This window comes from Lytechinus variegatus, chromosome 4 (genome assembly GCF_018143015.1).
Source record: "Lytechinus variegatus isolate NC3 chromosome 4, Lvar_3.0, whole genome shotgun sequence".
Classification (NCBI taxonomy): Eukaryota; Metazoa; Echinodermata; class Echinoidea; order Temnopleuroida; family Toxopneustidae; genus Lytechinus; species Lytechinus variegatus.
In genome coordinates, this window is record NC_054743.1 from 45,796,886 (window position 1) to 45,818,243 (window position 21,358).

At 36.3% G+C, this 21,358-nt stretch overlaps 1 protein-coding gene across 1 annotated transcript in view; it reads right to left on the bottom strand.

Moving 5' to 3' along the window:
• LOC121413025 overlaps window positions 1–9,455 on the bottom strand; it is a 61,728-nt gene extending 52,273 nt beyond the window's left edge. The window contains exons 1-2 of the mRNA XM_041605788.1: window positions 9,402–9,455; window positions 7,936–8,124 (exon numbers count right to left, since the gene is read on the bottom strand). Of these exons, the coding sequence (XP_041461722.1) occupies window positions 7,936–8,124; window positions 9,402–9,455 (243 nt within the window). The remainder of the gene's footprint in view (window positions 1–7,935; window positions 8,125–9,401) is intronic.
• Window positions 9,456–21,358: the final 11,903 nt, after the last annotated feature.

The window sequence follows — 21,358 nt, forward strand, 5'->3', positions numbered from 1 at the left end:
TTTTTTTTACCCCATGATGGTTTAATGGTTTTATTAGAGATTACATTCAAAATGTTTTGACATTCCATCTTAATCCCTCCTCCCAAAACCCCAACATTGATGAATTGGAAGAAACGGGGGTTTCTCTTCGATATTATAATAAGGACAAAGGTATTTTGTTTGCAAATGGTGAACTGACTCTTTTTTTGCATTTTATGATCCAATGATATTGTTTTATTTGTTAAGCGGTATTTTAGGAAGAATTTTTACCAACAAAACAATTATCTCTTGTGATTTTTTTTCCATTTCTTCCGTTAAAAGTGGGGGGATGTTTGTACAGGCCATCCCCCCTTCCTCGAAAAGGGGGGGGGGGAAATATCCCCCCATCCCCCCGGGATTTACGCCAGTGAAAGAGATGAGTTTTTAATGACTTTTTGAAGATTGTTAATGATGGAGACTAATTATTAGTGAAAGGTTGTTCCAGGATTTTGAAGCCTACACCGTAGAAGTTCTGTCACCAGCTAATGTACGAGTTAATGAACATGCAACATATTGCATGTTGTCCCAGGACATCAAAACGTGTGGTTGGAAAATGGAAAGCACTGTAAAGAGCTTTCCAACCTGCTTCGAATGACTTCTTTCATCATTCTTGCTCATAATATTTGAGCATCTTTAAACAAGATAACTAATGATTCTAATCCCACGTTTACCAGAAGCAATTGCAACTGTATGTATCTCTTTTATTCGATCATAATGCTGGGCACTTGAGTCATTTACTTAATTTGCATGATATTTTGCAATAGTTTCTAGATGATGAAGGAAAATAAATGATGTACACTGTAAGTTTCCAATAGCTTCGGACTTTGGGTACAATTCTAGCGAATTAATCGAACATACATTTTATGTGTCGCACATGCCTTCTCAAAGTAGGGCATATATTTATTCCAAAAAATTAAGTTAAGACTGGGTTAATCATAAATACGGGAAAGCAAGACTACTATGAAGCATGCAGTATGCTCGACAAAGAATATCAGAGGCAACAGAGGAATACATCAAGAAAGCAACAGTCATCATCCTCTTCGGTGGGACAATTAATTGTTCATCAATCAGAGTGTAAGAAACATTTCTCTCCATAAGGAAATTATGTTGCAACACAAGGTGGTAGTGCCATCAGCAGAATCATTTCCATCTGAGTCGGACATGCCAAGTAGTGTTGGGGGTATATGTAAGGAAGAAGCATATCATAACTCCATGCTACTGTTCTGTGGCCGAGTATGGATCGCGTCCAGCCAACCTGATATCACAAGTGCTTTACATACGTAGGTGACAAAGTCAGATGCGCCAAAATACCTGCAATTGGAACTAACAGGTCAAATCAACTTCTGCACGAGCTTTCAAGTCATGGATCCTGGAGCTGCAGGATTGATCCATGTCAAAACACCTGGAAACAGAACGGACAGGTCCAAATCAACTTTTGCAGAATCGAGTCATGATAGATCAATGATATAGCTGCAGGATCCATGCCAACTTGCCTACAAACGGAACTGACAGGTCTAAGTCAACTCTAGCAAGATCTTTCACGTCATGATAGATCCCAGAGCTACTAATCCAGATTTAAAAAAAAATTGAATAGGAACTGACCGGTCCAAATCAACCTCTGCAGAAGTTGGATCATGTAGCTGCAGGATCCAGACCAACACGCCTAGAAACAGAACTGAGGGGTTTAAATCGAATCTAACAGACCTTTCAAGTGACGCTAAGTCCTGGAGCTGCAGGATTGATCCAGGTTAAAACACCTAGAAAAATAAGGGACAGGTCCAAATCAACTTCTTCACAAGCTTTCAAGTCATGATAGATCCTAGAGCTGCAGTATCTAGGCCAGCACGCCTGAAAACAGAACTTGCTGCTCCAAATCAACAGTTGTGAAATCTTTCACGTGATAAAAAATCATAGAGCTTCATGTCAAAACACCTGGAAAAAGAACGGACAGGTCCAAATCAATTTCAGCAGGATCAAGTCATTTAGCTCCAGAATCCAGGCAAGCATGCCCGATATAAAAACGGAACTGACGGGTCCCAATAAACTCTAGCAAGATCTGTCATAAAAAAGAGCTTCCATCAATATTCAATGATATGTTTAAAACAAATTCTTTTTATCATTCTTATGCTACCAGAAACAAATCAAAATTACTTATTCCTTTTGCACGTACCTCATTAACCCAACATACAATAAGATTTCAGGGTGTTCATGATTGGAATTTGTTACCTTATGTTGTGAAAAAATCTTCAACTTTAACGAGATTCAAATACTTATGTAAACAATTATTGTTTAAACGTTTGATGTGCTCTGAGTAGAGGGTATTCTTTCTCCCTCTCGAACTCTATCTTCCCTCTTTCTTTCTTTCTCCCTATCTCTCCTTTTCCTTTTCTATCGCTTCCCTCTCTTTCGTACTCTTTGTTAACTTCTCAATATTCTGCATATGGGTGTGTGTTGGTGTGATTGTGTGTGTGTATGAGACAGTTTTTTTTTTGTTTATCTGCTTTACGTTTTAACAATGTAAGATCTGTTTTGTTTTGTTAATGATTGTACAGGGCCCCATCCTCGCAAGCTATGCTTTTCTTGGGGTCCTTCCGATTTTTAGTTGTGAACTTTGTATGTATTTATTTCAAATGAATTTTTAATGGAAAATAAATGAACTGAACTGAACTGAACTGAACTGATAGATCGTGGAGCTGCAGGATTGTTGCAGGTCAAAACACCAGGAATCGTAACCGATAGTTCCAAATCACCTTCTGCAGAAGTCGTGATAGATCATGTAGCTGCAGGATCCAGGCCAACAGGCCAGGAATGTAACTGAATGGTCCCAATCGATTCTACAGATCTATCACGTCATGATAGATCCCGCAGCTGGATTGATCTAAGTCAGAATGCCTGGTCAAAATCAACTCCTGCCCGTGGCATTTGATTTGGGAACGGAATGGAGAACTAAATATCATCTTCATTGCAGGCTATGGAAGAGAGCGGGTAAATCAAGGCAAAGAGACCGACTACTGTTAGCAAGGGATAAAGTGGTATCAAACCACTCATTTGGACATTGACTTCAGGCAAGTTTTTGGTGTTTGAACTAATTCTAAACTTAGTTGACTCAATCAATTATTGGTGGAAATTCTTAAATCTCTCCAAGGTCAGAGATATTTATGTTGTAAGTACCCATGCTCTTGTGACCGTTCTTCTACAAGAGTGACCTCTTGCTAAATGTTAATATTGTGGAATTCTTTCCTTGGGTCGATCTTTTACATAATTATGTCTAAGTTTATCCAGAATAAATATGGTTTCCAAATGGATGAATATTGGGGAGGTTCTTTTAACATGCAATAGGTATTATTATACCAGTAATATAGAACCCATAGATATAGTCTTTGGAAATATGAACCCTATCATATGAGCTCGTTTGATTTGTGCAACGTTTTACTTTTTAAGTACCTCTATGATTTACACACATCAATAATCTTACCTTACGGCTTTAACCATTGGTTGCTACAGAAAACATATTACTAAGCAACTGGTACTTCGCATGGGTTTGTACATGTAAACATGGTATAATTGTTCTTGGGTTGTTGTGATTAATGCTTTAATAAAAAATGCGATTTATAGAAATTATAATTATAAAAAAGATATCTTATAATAATTGGTTACCATGGAAAATGTTACTTAGCAACAGTTGCTATGGTGCTCTCTCTGTCTACCTATGGAAGCATTCATCACATGAGAAATCTATGGGGCAGATTTAATTTCTGAGCTATTCCGAGTAAATAATAATGATCTGAACTAAGATAAAGAATTCGTTGCTACGGAAGAGGGTCACTTAGCAACCGTTGTTATGAATAAATGGATCAAAATTATTGTGATACAAAGGAAGATGCTTTAGATTAAAATTTTGTATGACATTTCACCTGAAAAAAAGGGTTACTCAAGCCCAATTAAGCTTAGTTGCTAAGGTAAATATGTTACCTAGCAACCGTTGCTATGTTTGATGAACTCACGTTGGCACCCCCTGCTAAAAATGTTTAGAATAACTTTCTCTACCTTTGTGCCGATTTTCATGCTTGTACCATTTTCTGAACATTTTTTTCACCAATCACCTGGACTATATTGCTACACACATGCTTGACCAAATTATTTTCAGACACCCCCTAAACGAGTTGTTCTGTGTTCCAAAAAAATACCCCCCCCCCAAAAAAAAAAGGTTTTCGCGGGCTTCACTTACACATTTTGGGTCCAAAACAAGTTGCCGCCGGTATATGACTCCTAAACAAATTTTGTACGATCGGGAATCATTTGCAGTATTATCCTGACAGTAAAACAACAGTAAACACGTTATATTGGATGGCTCATTTTTTTTATACTAGCTTATGGGATACGGAAAAAAATCAGTCCTTTGTCCAATACGCTCTCGTATTGATGCAGACCACTGATGTAGACAAAAATGTGCATTTATAATGCATTGCTAAAACACACTTTATAGATAACAATCCATATCATCAGTATTTATTAATACTGATTACAATAATTATTGTCAAAATCATGATTAGTTATCATTATAACTGTTTTCGTATTGTTAAAAATCATTAGCATTATTATTATTACTAGTATTATCATCTTTATTAAGTGTTATAATTTGACCTTTCATTATTATAATCGTAATTATCAATTAAAATGGTGACATGATCATGAAATACAATAGATGGCACTATCAATACTTGTATGTTGGTCATTATTGTCACTGAATATGAACAGTAATCTAAATATCTAAGTTTATTACAGAAAAGGCTATTAAAAGTATAATAACAAAAAGTCTTAAAATTTCAAGGGTTAAAATCATTAAGGTCTAGGCCAATGCTCTGAAAAAGTATGCCTCAAGGCCAAGGCCGACTATCAATGCACTACAACACTGGCTGAAATAAATTGATTTTTTTTTGTCAAATGATACTCCTGTTTATCATTAACCAGTGATGTTAATTGTCAATATTCTGAAATGTTAGTTCATTGACCTCTGCCAGCTCGTGATGGTATACTGTTAAGACTTATGATACACGAAATCTGTCTAGAATATCAGGGTACCTTGAAAGTCAATACCAAATAACCCTTTTTTTACTAAAACAATATTTATTATTATGAACAAATAATGCAAAACTTCAATTGTATGATATTTCAAGGTCGTGAACCTTCACGTCATTCAGCTCTAAAGGTGTTAGTAGAAGTCAAATATGAAAATTTACATCTCAATTTTAAAATGGATATTATGACAAGATATGTCAATGGTGAAAGGTTAATGCTTTAATCATGTTTTTAAAGTGCTAGGATCAGATCAGTGTTTGTACTACTACGATTAATCATGAAAGATTCTCACGATGGCAGAAATTTTCATTTTTGGGGCAAATCAGACGTTTTCCTACCAATTGGATTTTATAGACTGGTACTTTTGGGGACTTCATGGAAATGCATTGTGCTGAAATTAATTGTACTGCAATATTCTAAAAGTTTATTGACCTTTGCCAGCTCTCCAGGGTCAAAGATCAAAAATTATAATACACACAAATCAGGGTGACCAGACGTCCCGTATTTCCCGGGATCGTCCCGTATTTTGCTCCTCTGTCCCAGTGTCCCGACAAACCCTTCCGGGTTTCAGAATATTGAACAAAATATAGTTAATATATCTAAAAGTGAAGAATTTTCATCAATTACCCAACATATGACGAAGCAGAAACAACAATAAAATTGATAACTGTCAACTCTTGCAAGTTCTGCGGTGATTTTCTTGCTAACCCAATACCTTGCAAACGAACTGGCCTCCTGCATGTGTGTGGCAGGCTACTAGCTCGGCATGTAGGATCGGAGCAGATTTCAATGGTGCAAACAATCTCACAGTCATGATAAACAGGTTTCACACAAAAATAATCACAAAATCGGCGGGAAATTTGTATAAGTATATTTTGGATTCTCAGATTACTGATTTGGTGATGTAATTGGAGGAACAAGTTTTCATCTAACTAGATCTAATTGTTTCAGCTTTCGTTTTGAGTCTTGTTGCATTTTGTGATCGGTGCGAACTTGTAACTGGGATGGGAGAGACGGGGGGAGAGATGACTATGTGTAATGCCGCGTTGTTTCATCTAATTTTTAAATTTGACTATGTTTTACTTTTAAATTTTATTCATTTATAAAACATTTTAGTTCTTTAAAATAAAAAAAAGTATATTAAAAAACACCAAATATCATTAAGATTTTTGTTAGATTCTTGGATTTGTTTGTCTGCTTGAAATTAGATTTTTCCCTCTTTTTCTTTTCTGTCCTTCTTTCTTCATCCTTCTATCATTCTTGCTTGCCCCTTTTTGTTCCATTTATCTTTCTTTCCTGATCCTTTCTCTCTCTTTCTGTTCATTTTCTTTCTTTCCTTCTTTCTTTTTATTTATTTTTTTAATTCTCTTTCATCGATCCTTTCTTTCCTTAAACTTTTATTTGCTTCCTTCTCCCTTACTCTCGTTCCTATTTTCATTATTTCTCTCCTTCCATTTTTTTCTTTCATTCTTTCCTCCTTTCTTTCATTGTTTATTTTATTTTTTTCCTTCTAATTATTTTTCCTTCTTCTTTCTCTCCCTCCTCCCTTCTTGTTTTTCTTCTTTCTTTATTTCTTTTTCATTCTATGAAAGAAACCTTTTTTGTTCCTTCATTATTTCTTTCTTCCTCCTTTTGTCTAATACTTTTTTGGCTTTCTGTCATTTATTTCTTTTCTTTCCAATATTATTTTGTTCACCTTCCCTTCCTTTCTTTTGTTTCCTTATTCGTTTCACTTTTGACGGAAACCTTTTTTCTCTCTTTTATTCTTTTCTCATCCTTCTTTTACTCTAACTTTCTTTTACATGATTTTTTTCCTGCATTTTCCCCTTCATTTTTTTCTTTCTTTCTTCTCAATTCATCTCTTTTCTTTCCTCATTTCTTTTTCTTTTTTTTTCATTCTATCGTTCATCCTCCCTTCCTATTCTACATATTTTTTTAACAGTCTAACACTGTCATGACTGTGTAGCCTTCTTTGTTGATCTTTTTTTAAAGACCTGGCTCGGTCGATCTCCTCGTGGAGCGTCCTTTGTCGATTGTCCCGTATTTCACTTTGTGATATCTGGTCACCCTGACACAAATTATCTCTCGAATATAAAGACGCCATAACAATCAATATTAAATACATGAAGCTATTTTTCAACGAAAACATGTTTACCATGTAATAATAATGCAAATACACCAATATTTTGATATTTGGATTTGGGTTACTGAGATCAATGTGTAATATCAACACACTCAATCTGGAATAATAGTAGTAACAGATGATGAAAAAAGCCAAAAACATCATCCACCACTACACTCTATTCTACCTTCAGCAGAATAGAGTCGAGCTGGAAGGCATCCCTTTCTTATTTTACATCGATAGTATACTCATGAATGTTAATGAGTGTAATGGACAGAATAGGCCTATTTCATGAGGTGAAAGATGAAATGATCAATTCACCAAGGCGTAACCGAGTTAAATTTATCATTCATTTCACCCTTCACCAAATGAAGTATTCTGTCCATTGCACGAATGATTATATGTTTAATTATTTGGTTCATAACCCCCTCATATACTTTCGAAATAGAGGCCTGGTATATTTATTGTATTATTTTTTGTATATACTACTTTTAACATGTTTAATAAGTTAGAACGAAAGATCTTGGTATTTTTTGTTCTTGTACTCGTAACCCTATGACCATTAAACAGATGTGAATATGGACAAATGGAAGGTAAAATTAAATCATGGTTACAATATCAGAATTATATTATCATCCCTTGTGGCTGTACTAATTGGGGCAAATTGTTATTTAATTTTCGTCAAAAAACAAGAAAATGAGAAGGTGGAAATATACCTTTGCGGATGATGCTAAGGATGATAACGTTGAATAGAACTCTTCGTGAAGTGAGGAACGTGTTTCTTCATATTCACCACCGAGACAAAGTTCCCTGAGATTAGGCATCTTACAAATGAACTCAGCGAGATCACGTGATGCAGACAGACGTTGACTGAGATCAATGTACTTTATCTCAAGACGCTCAATCTGGAATAATAGTGACATAATGAAGAAACTAAAATACGTCATCAAACAAGGGCTTGAATGAGCCATTATAAATACACATATAAAAAGATTTGAATTTAGATATTACTTTGATTTTTATCTCATCTATAATGTATTATTGATTTGCATGTATTTATGTTTTTAATCTCAGGACCATGATGTTAAACAGTTTTTAACTGATCTTGTCATCCTGAATAATTATATTTGAATAAATAAATGAATAAATAATAAAAAGGAATACTGGGAATTATTTGCTTGAAGTTGGAGTGCAATCACTTTATTTAGCTACTAGCAATTTTGCCATTATATCCAAGGGTGAATAATCCCTTCTATACTTTCAAAATAGAGGCCTTGTATATTTATTGTATTATTTTTTTTGTATATCCTACTTTTAATAAGTTACAACGATAGATATTGTTAATTTTGTGCTTGTACTCGTAATTCACCCTTTGACCTTAAGGTCATTGTACTACTATGATTAATCATGAAAAATTATCACGGTGGCAGCCATTTTGGAATTTTGCAAATTAGACGTCTTTTCATCGCTTGGATTTTCTAAACTTGCAATTTGTTGCACTTCATGGAAATGCATTATGCTGAAACAAAATGTACTGCATTTTTTTACACGAGAGGGCTGGTTATGATAAAGTTGTTATGCTAAGTGTCAATTTTTTTCAAATGTCAAGCGGATTGACCTTTACCAGCTCTGCGGGGTCAAAGGTCAAAACTTCGAATGCACACCAATTATCTCTAGGATATTAAGATGCCATAAAAATCAATATTAAATCACTATTTTTGCAACAAAACCATAACTATCGTGAAACAATGATGCAAAAAGAACAGTATTATGATATTTGGCAAGTTTGGAGTTAGTTGACTAAACACGTGTGATATCAAGACGCTCAATCTGGAATGATAGTAAGATAGTGAAGAAATCAAATTTCCTCATCAAACAAGGGCTTGAATAACCACTGCACTGTTAGAAAAAAAAAAGAAGTTCCTGCAGCAGAGTCTCGAGAACACCTGTAATCTTACCGATTTGCGTAATCTTACAAGAAATTGGTATTTGGAGTATGGAATCTTACAAATTTCCTTGAATAAAACATCCTTTTCCCCTTTTTAAACAGACCTGTTCTGTTAAATTACAGAAAAATTCCTGTTTTATCAATTTACAGAATGATTCTGTTATTGCTTTCTGCAAAATCTTCTGTTTATTTTCTGTAAAATCACGTTTTTTAACAGTGTACACTCTATTCTACCTTCAGCGGAATGAAGGCGAGCTGGACGACATCCCTTTTTACATCAATAACCATGTATAAACATCACGTAATAAACAGAATGAAAAAGTGGACTAATATTTGCCATTTGTATAGTCTATGCATGTTAATGGCTGTATATTCAAACTTGTATTAAAGGACAAGTCCACCCCAACAAAAAGTTGATCTGAATAAAAAGAGAAAAATCCAACAAGCACAACACTGAAAATTTTATCAAAATCGGATGTAAAATAAGAAAGTTAAAACATTTTAGAGTTTCGCTTAATTTTCACAAAACAGTTATATGCACATCCTGGTCCGTATGAAAATGAGGAGACTGATGATGTCATCCACTCACTATTTCTTTTGTATTTTATTATAAGAAAATATTCCTCATTGCCAAGTGAAACAACGATTATTTCCTCCCTGTACATGTGGAATTAGCAGTATTTAATACTATATGGTTCAGTCAAGTTGGTCCTTAATGTCAAATCTGCAAAAAATGAAATATTGTATAATTCAAACAATAAAAAACAAAAGAAATAGTGATTAAGGGACATCATCGTCTATTTAATTTGCATGTCAATGAGTTGTGCATACCACTGTTTTGTGAAAAATAGTAAAACTTTGAAATTTCATAACTTTCTTATTTTACATCCGATTTTGATGAAAATTTCAGTGTTATGCTAGTTTGATTTTTCTCTATTTATTTAGATCAACATTTTTTCTGAGGTGGACTTGACCTTCAAGTAATGTACATGCTTCAAATTGCGCAATAAGTAGATGTCAATATTGCAGGCCAAATTAAATCATGAATATCAATATGATCATTCCTTGTGGTTATAATGATGGGGGGATCGTTATTTGATTAAATAATTTTTTATTTTTTTAATAAATACAAAAAATGAAAATAAGAAATATGTTTGGTCACATGATGCCCTTTAAAATAATCAGCATACAGGATTCATATATGTAGGATGTAATGCACTCTATTCTATCTTCAGTGGAACGGAGGAAACTTGAAGACCTGTTTGTATGTGAACATAGCCAATGCTATAACCATTTCAACTTGCCAATTAAGTAAACGTTTTAAAAAACACAATGAAGAGATGTCAACAGTAGAAGGTACAATTAAATCAATACAAGTTCGGAAGATGCTGATCATCGTGGTAGTGAAAAAAAAATAGCTGTAGGAGTTGATCTGTGGATAAAACAAACTATTATTGCGACGTTTCGACTACACCTGCTAGTCTTAATCAGGCAATGAAGACAGTCGCCGCTTGGTTGTTATACAGTATATTGTTCTACTATATGTTATTAGTGGGATGATAATACACCCCCCCCCCCCCGGAAATGGGATATATTATTATCCTCCAGGATTGACGCATTTATTTATTTGTTTTGAAAGAGGGAAGCTAATTCAACAATATGTTGATCTGCCATGGGGCCCTGTGACAATGTAAAAAGTAAAGAAAAAGTAGCGGATTTATAGTCCCCTCCACCGAGAATTCCTTGGTTCACCGCCGATCTCTAACAAATAGATTACCAGCAAACCGAAAATGTCTTTCTGGTCACACTAATTTTTTTCCATTTTAAATTGTCCAACATATACTTATGTTATTCTTTCTTGCATTTTTCCATGCATTACTCATCATTTGTTGATCATTAAATCCTTTGCACATAAATGTCAAGAAATTAACAACACACGTTCTAAACTAGTGAAATAAACTGAGAATTGAGTAAATTCACAATAAATAAAACGGATTGCAGGAACTTATTGTATATTCTTGGATAATGAAAGAAAGGCAGAATGTCTTGTTTATAATACAAATTTAATTACTAGAATCATGTGATACATAAAATTCATTTTTTACACAAATACATGGTAACGTCTCCGTTGGATTCTGAATTAAGGAAATAATTTGGAGGTTTTTGTTGAACATTTCTCAACGACGTAAAATCTAGACGTCATTCGAAATTGATTATGTGCCGAATATGCCGGGCACCTATCCTAATATAGGTTCTATTTTTATCATGGGTTGGGCTTGGAGGGCCGGGCTTGGACATTTTTCTCTGATTACGAGATAATACTAAGAAGGGAAAAAATAGAGAGAGGGCCGGGGGGCACGGAACAGGAGATGGAGAAGAGAGGGAGAGCATAACCCACTTGTCTGCGCAGTGTTATAGTACATTTTTTTTCGATTAAAAGCGCCTCGTAAATTGAACCCTACCCCCCCCCCCTGCGTAAGCTACTGATTGAAGAGAAGGGAAAAAAGTAAAGGGAAAATAGAGAGAGAGAATGTAGAGGTTGACTAGAGGTAAGGGGATTAGAGAGAGTAGAGGGGATGGCATTCAGCGAAATTGATTCTTCTTTCGGGCTGCGCCAAACATGACAATAGCAATAATATGTTTTAATCAAATTAAACTAAATTATTCTATTCTTTACATGTAAAATAGTCAAATGTTTACATAATATCAATGATAACAATTATAAACATTACTATCAACACCAACAATGATAAATAAGAAAAGAAAATATAACAATCGGATAATAAAAAAATAATAATAATATTGATAATAATAACAACAATGATTAAGATTATGAATATAATAATGATAAGACAAAGAAAAAGATAAAATAAAAAAAGCAGACGAAACAGAAAAAAAGATGAAGGGAGAAGATAATGGTGATCATGGGGGATGGGGTGGGCTAACTTAAATAATTGGATGATAAATGATAAATAATCTTCATAATTGTCGTATACCACCTTGCAAATTTGTGGATTGGTAAGAACTGCTCCCTATCGAGAAGATTATGATTTCTTGTTCAGAAAGTATTACTTGTATGCATATAAAGATATTTTGAAGATTCATGATTTGGCGGACATACTTTTAAAAAGAAATATCATGTTCTTCATTTTTTTTCAATTTGCAAGAAGAGAAAAACAGAGAGAGAACAAAATAAAGCAAAATAGGATGACGGGAGTAAAAGAATAATGAGAATAGGTAAGAGAAGATAAGACGACGAAGAAAAAAAAAACGAAAAAGAAGAAGCACAAACAAAATCATAACAAGAATAAATAGAGGGGAAATAGAAAAAGAAAACTTAGGAGATGGAGGAGGTGTAGGATTGCACAATTATCAGTGAAGAAGAAGAAGGAGGAGGAGAAAAGGAAAAGGGAGCATTATAAAAAGAAAAAGGAAAAAAAGGAGGATTTCATTTGCAAGAGGAAACAAAGCAAGACTATATCAAGGGAGAAGGGGGGGTCTATAAATAGGAAGTATAAGAACAAAAATATGAGAGATCGAACAGAAGAAGAAAGGAAATGAGGATGATAAGATAAGAAGAATATCGAAAAAGAAGAATATGAGAAGAAAAGAAATGAGAATAATAATATTGATAATAATAAGAAGATCGAAAAAGAAGAAAAGGAAGAAGAAAGGAAGGGAGAATGATAATATTATGATAATAGTAATATAAAAAAGAAGAAGTCCAAGAAGAACTTCAAAACCCACATCACAAACAATACATTCTCAAAGAAGTCACTCTGTGCGGACATAATATTATAGCACTTGAGAGACAGGTGAGCTCTGAACTCCGTGCAGCCAAAACGGGAAATGAACTACGCATGCGCGAAAACTATCGATCGATCAATTCACTCATCGTGGATCGCACACACGCTTTTGTAATCAACGATCCAGCTCGCACGCACGGAACAATGGAGCTGTTCGAACTTGACATGGTCGGCTGATTAATCTCGTTTAGGGTGTTAGATCCTATTCTACTATGCCGTAGCGAACGGGTTAAAAAACACAATGAAGAGATGTCAACAGTAGAAGGTACAATTAAATCAATACAAGTTCGGAAGATGCTGATCATCGTGGTAGTGAAAAAAAAATAGCTGTAGGAGTTGATCTGTGGATAAAACAAACTATTATTGCGACGTTTCGACTACACCTGCTAGTCTTAATCAGGCAATGAAGACAGTCGCCGCTTGGTTGTTATACAGTATATTGTTCTACTATATATTATTAGTGGGATGATAATACACCCCCCCCCCCCCCGGAAATGGGATATATTATTATCCTCCAGGATTGACGCATTTATTTATTTGTTTTGAAAGAGGGAAGCTAATTCAACAATATGTTGATCTGCCATGGGGCCCTGTGACAATGTACATAGCATAACATAACATTTACAATAATTCATTTACATAGTAGCATTATACACTCTAAAAATGCAGTGCTAATTCAGCTTTTGAAGAGCGTGTATATAGTGACTGCACTTCGGAGTGCTGATTTTTCTCGTTCAAATTTGAATTAGACAAATCAGCACTCCGAAGTGCAGTCACTATACACGCTTTTTAAGAGCTTAATTAGCACTTCATTTTTAGAGCGTAAGTTAGTAAATAAATTAGTAAGTACATGTGAAGGAAACTTACAACTAAAGTTGCAAGTAAAAAGCAGTCATTTAACAATAAAAGTACAATGATTTAAGATAAAAACAGATGACATTAAATTATTAAGTCGTGTATTGTTACAATTACAATAAGTCAAAATCTGTAAAATCAAGAAAGTAAGCTGAAGTTGTGAGTCGAACAAAATATCAAAATAGATGGTCGAATGTCAATTATGAAAGTGATTTCAGTACAACTCATGGGTAAAAAGTGGCTAATGCTGAATGCTTCATCAAATGATATTTAAAGGATGCAAGACTATTTTGATATCTTATTTCAGTTGGTAGGTTGGTACGTATACACTCTAAATAATGAAGTGCTAATTCAGCTCTTATAGAGCGTGTATATAGTGACTGCACTTCGGAGTGCTGATTTTTCTCGTTAAAATTTGAACTAGACAAAACAGCACTCCGAAGTGCAGTCACTATACATGCTCTTAAAGAGCTGAATTAGCACTTCATTTTTAGAGTGTATAGGGAAGGGCCGTCATAGCATAAATGCGCTTTGGTTTTTCTGTGCGACATTTAAAGAGTACTAGGCATAATTATGCATATAATTATAAAACAATGAAGAAATATGTTTGAAAGTTTTCGTTGTTCTTCATTCAAACCATAGCAAAATAAAGTTCACTGTGAAACCATATTGACACAAAACAAGCAAACGTTGTATATGTCTTGCCGAGACCCTCCACTCAATATTAAGAAGAGATGTACTATCTATCAACCTATTAATTATTAACGGATTCTTCAAATTATATTCTGCTGGCCAACTGTGACTCCCCGTCCCTGTTTCTCCACCATGTGTGTATCTTTCTCCTTCTCTATCACTCTCTTTCTTTTCTCACGTATTAAATTAGGACAATTTAAAGAGTAAGCTTTGCGGCCATGCCCTGTTACAACCGATAATGTCGCACCAACGCATAATGTCGCAGCAACGCATAATGTCGCAATCTGCGACATTATGCCAAGAGCGTCCGACGCATAATGTCGCAGTCAACGCATAATGTCGTAGTTTTTCTAACGCATAATGTCACATGTCGCAACGCATAATGTCGCAGCAAATCGTCAACGCATAATGTCACATGTCGCAACGCATAATGTCACAGCGGTATTTTCTTCAGGACTCGAGCTACAGATGAGATATAAAACATGCTTTTGTTTAGTATTTTGAGACACGAAAAAGAGAATGAAATTATTTTGAAATCAGGATTACTCTTTGTATGGATATTTGTCGCTTTATTGCCATTTCGTCTACTGCCTTTTCCCCACTATCGCATGGTCTGATATCATTTCGTCTATAGTTAGTCAACTATCAACATAGTCCAATAACCATTTCGTCTAATTACCATCTCGTCTAATAGCCAGTTGGTGTAATAACCGTTGTGTTTATTATCATTTAGTCTAATTGTATTTTTTTCAGTTGGTCCAATATCCATTTTGGTCTAATAGCCAATTGGTCTAATAACCACTTGGTGTACTCTCATTTTCGTCCATGTTCCATTTGGTCTAACTTCAGTTGGTTCGCTATCACTTTGTCTAAACCCATTTCGGCTAACAATCATTTGGTATCGTTGCCATGGGTCCAATCACCATTAGGTCCTATCACCGGTTCTAGGACAATTACCCCCCAGAAAATCACCTTCCGGACAACCACCTCTTGACATTTAGCCTCCGAGGACAATTACCCCCCCCCCCGGACAATTACCCCCGAGAACAATTACCCCAGACAATCACCCCCTGGACAATTATTTCACAGACAATTCCCCCCAGCAAATGCCCCCGAGGACAATGATTCCCCAGACAGTTACCGCCAAACAATTACCCCCGGAAAATCCCCCCCACCTTCTCTCTGGCATCGAATCAAGCGTGACCCCCAGGGGGAAGGGGGCACTCGACCAAAAAAGTGGTAGGGGTGTGCCGCGGGCGAGACAAAAAACGGGGTCCTTGGAACGGATCGCTAGCGTGTCAGTGCTGATGCATCCCAGTGGAACGGACATGCGTGCATGATGTAGGTAGCCCGGCGGCACGTCCGCCGGGTGCGCTCGCGCAGAGGTGATGGTCGGACAGCGCTCTGCCGCCGCATTTCACCAAAATTGCAGCTCATTGTAGCAGATCAATGCGACCGGAACGGCGTAACGAAAAATATGACAAGCTTTGGAGCGGATTTCTTTCTTCTTTTTTCTCGATAAGAAGAAAATGTTTTGCCTTGGAGCGGCTTTCTTTGTTCTTTTTCTCAATAAGACAAAGATGCTATGCCTTGGAACGGAAATTTGAGTGTAAAAATGGGCCCCCCGGGGCGTGAACCATTATAATGGCCTGGGTCGGTGGCACAGGTTTTCAATATATTTTTTTACTTTATCTTATGTTAATAACTTTCTCTCTTATATCGCTCTTTCTCCTTTTTCTCTCTCCCTCTCTCTCTCGTTTAATTTTTTTTCATTTTTTTCTTCCTTTTCCGCCTTTTTTTCTTTTTTCGTTTAGCAATGCCTTCTGAAATATTGAAAGTCGGTAACGCAAACCATCAACACTACTATTGACAAGAAGGACCTATAAACCTGTTATATTAAAAAAAATCATCTAACAAGAAGCTAAGAATTATGAAACGATTGGTGCATATTCCAGATTAAGATGTGGCGTTAGTTTTAATACATGCAGTAAGCAAAAAAAATATGCAAAGATAAAATACACAAAAACGCCTTGTAATTTTACAATTAAGCCATAACTCTGTGCACTCCCTTTGTCTAGGGGTTATTGTCCCCGGGGCAGGGTAATTGTTTCCGTTGGTAATTGTCCTCTGGGGTAATTATCCGGGGGTAATTGTCCTCGGGGGGGATAATTTTCCTAAAGGGTAATTGTCCGGGGGTAATTGTCATCGGGGGGTAGTTTTTCAGGGGGTAATTGTCCGGGGGTAATAGTCCAGGGGGTAATTGTCCGGGGGAAAATTGCCCTAGGGGGTAGTTGTCCGGGGGGGTAACTGTCCTCAGGGGGTAATCGTCCTCGGGGGTAGTTTTACAGGGGGTAGTTGTCCGGGGGTAATTGTCTAGGGGGGTAATTGTCCTCGGGTGGGTAAACTTGTCAGGGATTAGTTGTCCGGAAGGGTGATTGTCCGTGGGGTAATTGTCCTAGAACCAATGATTGGACATATTGGTGATTGGACCCGTGGCAACGATACCAAATGAGTGTAAGCCGAAATGGATTTAGACAAAGTGATAGCGAGCCAACTGAAATTAGACCAAATGGAACATGGACGAAAATGAGAGTACACCAAGTGGTTATTAGACCAATTGGCTATTTGACCGAAAGGTAATAGACGTAATGATATTGGACAAAATGGATATTGGAACAACTGAAAAAAATACAATTAGACTAAATGATAATAAACGCAACGGTTATTAGACCAACTGGCTATTAGACGAGATGGTAATTAGACGAAATGGTTATTGGACTATGTTGATAGTTGACTAACTAATGGTAGACGAAATGATATCAGACCATGCGATAGTGGGGAAAAGGCAGTAGACGAAATGGTAATAAAGCGACAAATATCCATACAAAGAGTAATCCTGATTTCAAAATAATTTCATTCTCTTTTTCGTGTCTCAAAATACTAAGTCAAAGCATGTTTTATATCTTATCTGTAGCTCGAGTCCTGAAGAAAATACCGCTGTGACATTATGCGTTGCGACATGTGACATTATGCGTTGACGATTTGCTGCGACATTATGCGTTGCGACATGTGACGTTATGCGTTAGAAAAACTACGACATTTGGGACCTTTCGCAATCTTCACCGACGCTAATATTGGGGTCTCCTAACACAAAAGTTAACGCTTAATCATACACTTGATTTTTAAGATTGATTGTACATTATAGTCAATAGAATCAAACATAGAACACTGCTGTACGATCAATGCTAAGCTTTGTGTTACAGGGGGGTTACAGGCCATACAGATCTGCTTTTCGTGTGCAAAATCCTTTCCCGCGACACCCGCACCATACATACATGTATATTATGACTGATGGCTGGAGATATTCGAAATGCAGGACCTAAAATAGATTATGACATGGATAAGAAAGTGGTTTTTCAAACAGATCGAGTACATATTGAATGAGGAAAAACTTACTGAATGAAGGCTTAGATATAGATCATTACAGTCCATCGAATCGATGTTGCATTTAATGTGGATTATTGGTGGATCACTGGCAATTGATTTCATGAGTCAGATCAACCTCTCTAGCCGAAACCATTTCTGTACACATCATATACTTAAGCACGGACCCTATTGGGTCCATGGTTTGAGCTAACGAGTTTCTTTGTTCTATTGTGTACGCTTTCTACACAAACGATATGCCTCTAGCACACGATGTAATGGGCATTATGTTTTACTTTCCCCAGAAATGGGGGTTAGATTCAAATTCCGGGGGGACCACTTCCATTGATGAGTGGATACCAGGCGCGACAATGGGGTTTCGAAAAGCACCCTAAACAATGGAAGTAAGTCTTTTTCATATTATGAAAATGCATCTCTTAATTAGTATTTGGATTGTGACACCCTACAAGTATTGGATATGTATCCTTTTTTAAGCATTTTATTCGTTTTGACACCCTTATAACGCTACATAGGTCTATACGTAATGTACTTGCCCACTCTGTCCCCTTTTACGCGTGATCGCTCTTGGTATCCACTAATCAATGGAAGTGGGCCCCCCGGGCGGCCTCTCGAGCTCTAGGAGGAGTCAAATGTGGCTTTGGAAAGTCGTCCTCAATCGGATATATCGCTGTTACCATAGTAGCATCCAGAATTTTGCACACGAAACGCATATTGAACGTTTCCGTCGCAGATGCGAAACGAAAAAAAAAATCTCATGTCACACAATTTGCATTGCCGGCCAGAGTTTTACGACGGGCCCAAAAAGTCTCATCCAAAATCAACTACCGTTGTAAATTAGCGTCCGCGTCCTCAAACGAAAGGTCGGGAGTATGCGTTTACCGCGTAATTATGCGTCGGACGCTCTTGGCATAATGTCGCAGATGGCGACATTATGCGTTGGTGCAGAAGACATTCCCGACCTTTCGTTTGAGGACGCGGACGCTTATTTACAACGGTAGTTGACTTTGGAAGGGACTTTTTGGGCCCGTCATCATGGTCGTAAAACTCAGTCCTGCAATGCAAATTGTGTGACATGAGATTTTTTTTTCGTTTCGCATCTGCGACGGAAACATTCAATATGCGTTTCGTGTGCAAAATTCTGGTTGCTACTATGGTAACAGCGATTTATCCGATTGAGGACGACTTTCCAAAGCCACATTTGACTCCTCCTAGAGCTCGAGAGGCCGCCCGGGGGGCCCACTTCCATTGATTAGTGGATACCAGTAGCGACCACCCGTAAAAGGGGACAGAGTGGGCAGGTACGTTACGTATTATGTAACGTTATAAGGGTGTCAAAACGATGTTTAAAATGCTGAAAAAGGGATATATATTCAATACTTCTAGGGTTTCACAAGCCAAATACTTGTTAAGAGATGCATTTTCATAATCTGGAAAATAATTGCTTCCCTTGTTTAGCATGTTTAGGGTACTTTTCGAAACCCCATCATGGTCGTGCCTGGTATCCACTCATCAATGGAAGTGGTCCCCCCGGAATTTGAATCTAATCCCCATTTCTGGGGAATGTAAAACATAATGCCCTTCACATCGTGTGCGAGAGGCATATCGTTTGTGTATAAGGAGTAAACAAAAGAAACAAAGAAACTAAAGGAAACGAGTTCAAAGGTATCGCATATGATGTGTACATATCAACGCATGCGAAATGTTCGGCTGGAGAGGTTGATCTGATCCATGAAATCAATTGCCAGTGATCCACCAATAATCCACATTAAATGTAATATCGATTCGATGGACTGTAATGATCTATATTTAAGCCTTCATTCAGTAAGTTTTTCCTTACTCAATATGTCCTCGATTTGTTTGAAAAACCACTTTCTTATCCATGTCATAATCTATTTTAGGTCCTGCATTTTGAATATCTCCAGCCATCAGTCGTATGGTACGGGTGTCGCGGAAAGGGATTTTGCACACGAAAAGCAGATTTGTAGGGCCTGTAACCCCCCTGTTACACAAAGCTTAGCATTGATCGTAGAGCAGTTTTCTACGTTTGATTCTATTGACTGTAATGCACAATCAATCTTAAAAATCAAGTGTATGATTAAGCGTTAACTTTTGTGTTAGGGGACCCTAATACTAGCGTCCGTGAAGATTGCGAAAGGTCCCAATTATCGATTGTAACATGCCCGACCCCAAGACTTGAATCACCAAGATAATGAGAAAAAAGACAAAGACGGTAAATGAGTGAATGTACCATTTTCTACATTGTTTTCTCAACCTATTTCAAAGTTAGCTAAGAGGGTCTTTTTTTTGCTTGCTCTCTTGGATCCCTTTAATTTTTTTTTCACTACACAATGTTTTGCCCCCACAAATCAGGGGGTTGGTCATGCCATCGGCACGAGGCTTTTGAATTTGACAAAAAACAGCTAATATGTGATCAAGTTGATTATTGTTTATAATATCATTCAGCATAAAATATTCTTGCTGCAAATAAAAAGAGAAAAGTAAACTACTGTAACCTGCATTTGTAGTAATTATCTGCAGTATTATCATAACAGTAAAACAACAGTCAAAACATTATATTGGATGGCTCATTTTTTTTTATTCTAGCCTATGGGATATTCGGAGGTTATCAGTCCTTTGTCCATTACGCTCTCGTATTGATGCAGACCACTGATGTAGACAAAATGTGCATTTATAATGCATCGCTAAAACACTCTTTATAGATAACAATCCATATCATCAGTATTTATTAATATTGATTACAATAATTATTGTCAAAATCATGATCAGTTATTATAACTGTTTTCATATTGTTCAAAATCATTATCATTATTATTACTAGTATTATCATCTTTAATAAGTGTTATCATTTGACCTTTCAATATTATGATCTTACTAATCAATTAAAATGGTGACAATTATGATCATAAAATAAAGTGGATGACACTACCATTACTTGTATTTTGGCCATTATTGTCACTGAACATGAGCAACAATTTATATATTTAAGTTTATTACAGAAAAGGCCAATAAATGTATAACAACAAAAAGTCTTGAAATTCCAAGCTTCAAAATCCTTAAAGGAGAATGAAACCTTTGGAACAAGATAGCAAGTGGGAAAACAGAAATATCAAAGAAACAGATCAACGAAAGTTTGAGAAAAATTAGACAAATATTGAGAAAGTTATGAGCATTTGAATATTGGGTTCACTAATGCTATGGAGGTCCTCAAACTGGCAATGCTATAGAGATGTGTGATGTCATTGGTGCACAACTCTCCCTAGTACTTAAGTATCACTCAAAATTGCCTTGTTTATAACATCTATCAATAGATCATCTGTTCTTTCTACAGGAGGGCATGTAATACAGATTTTTAAAGAATACATCATGGATAAA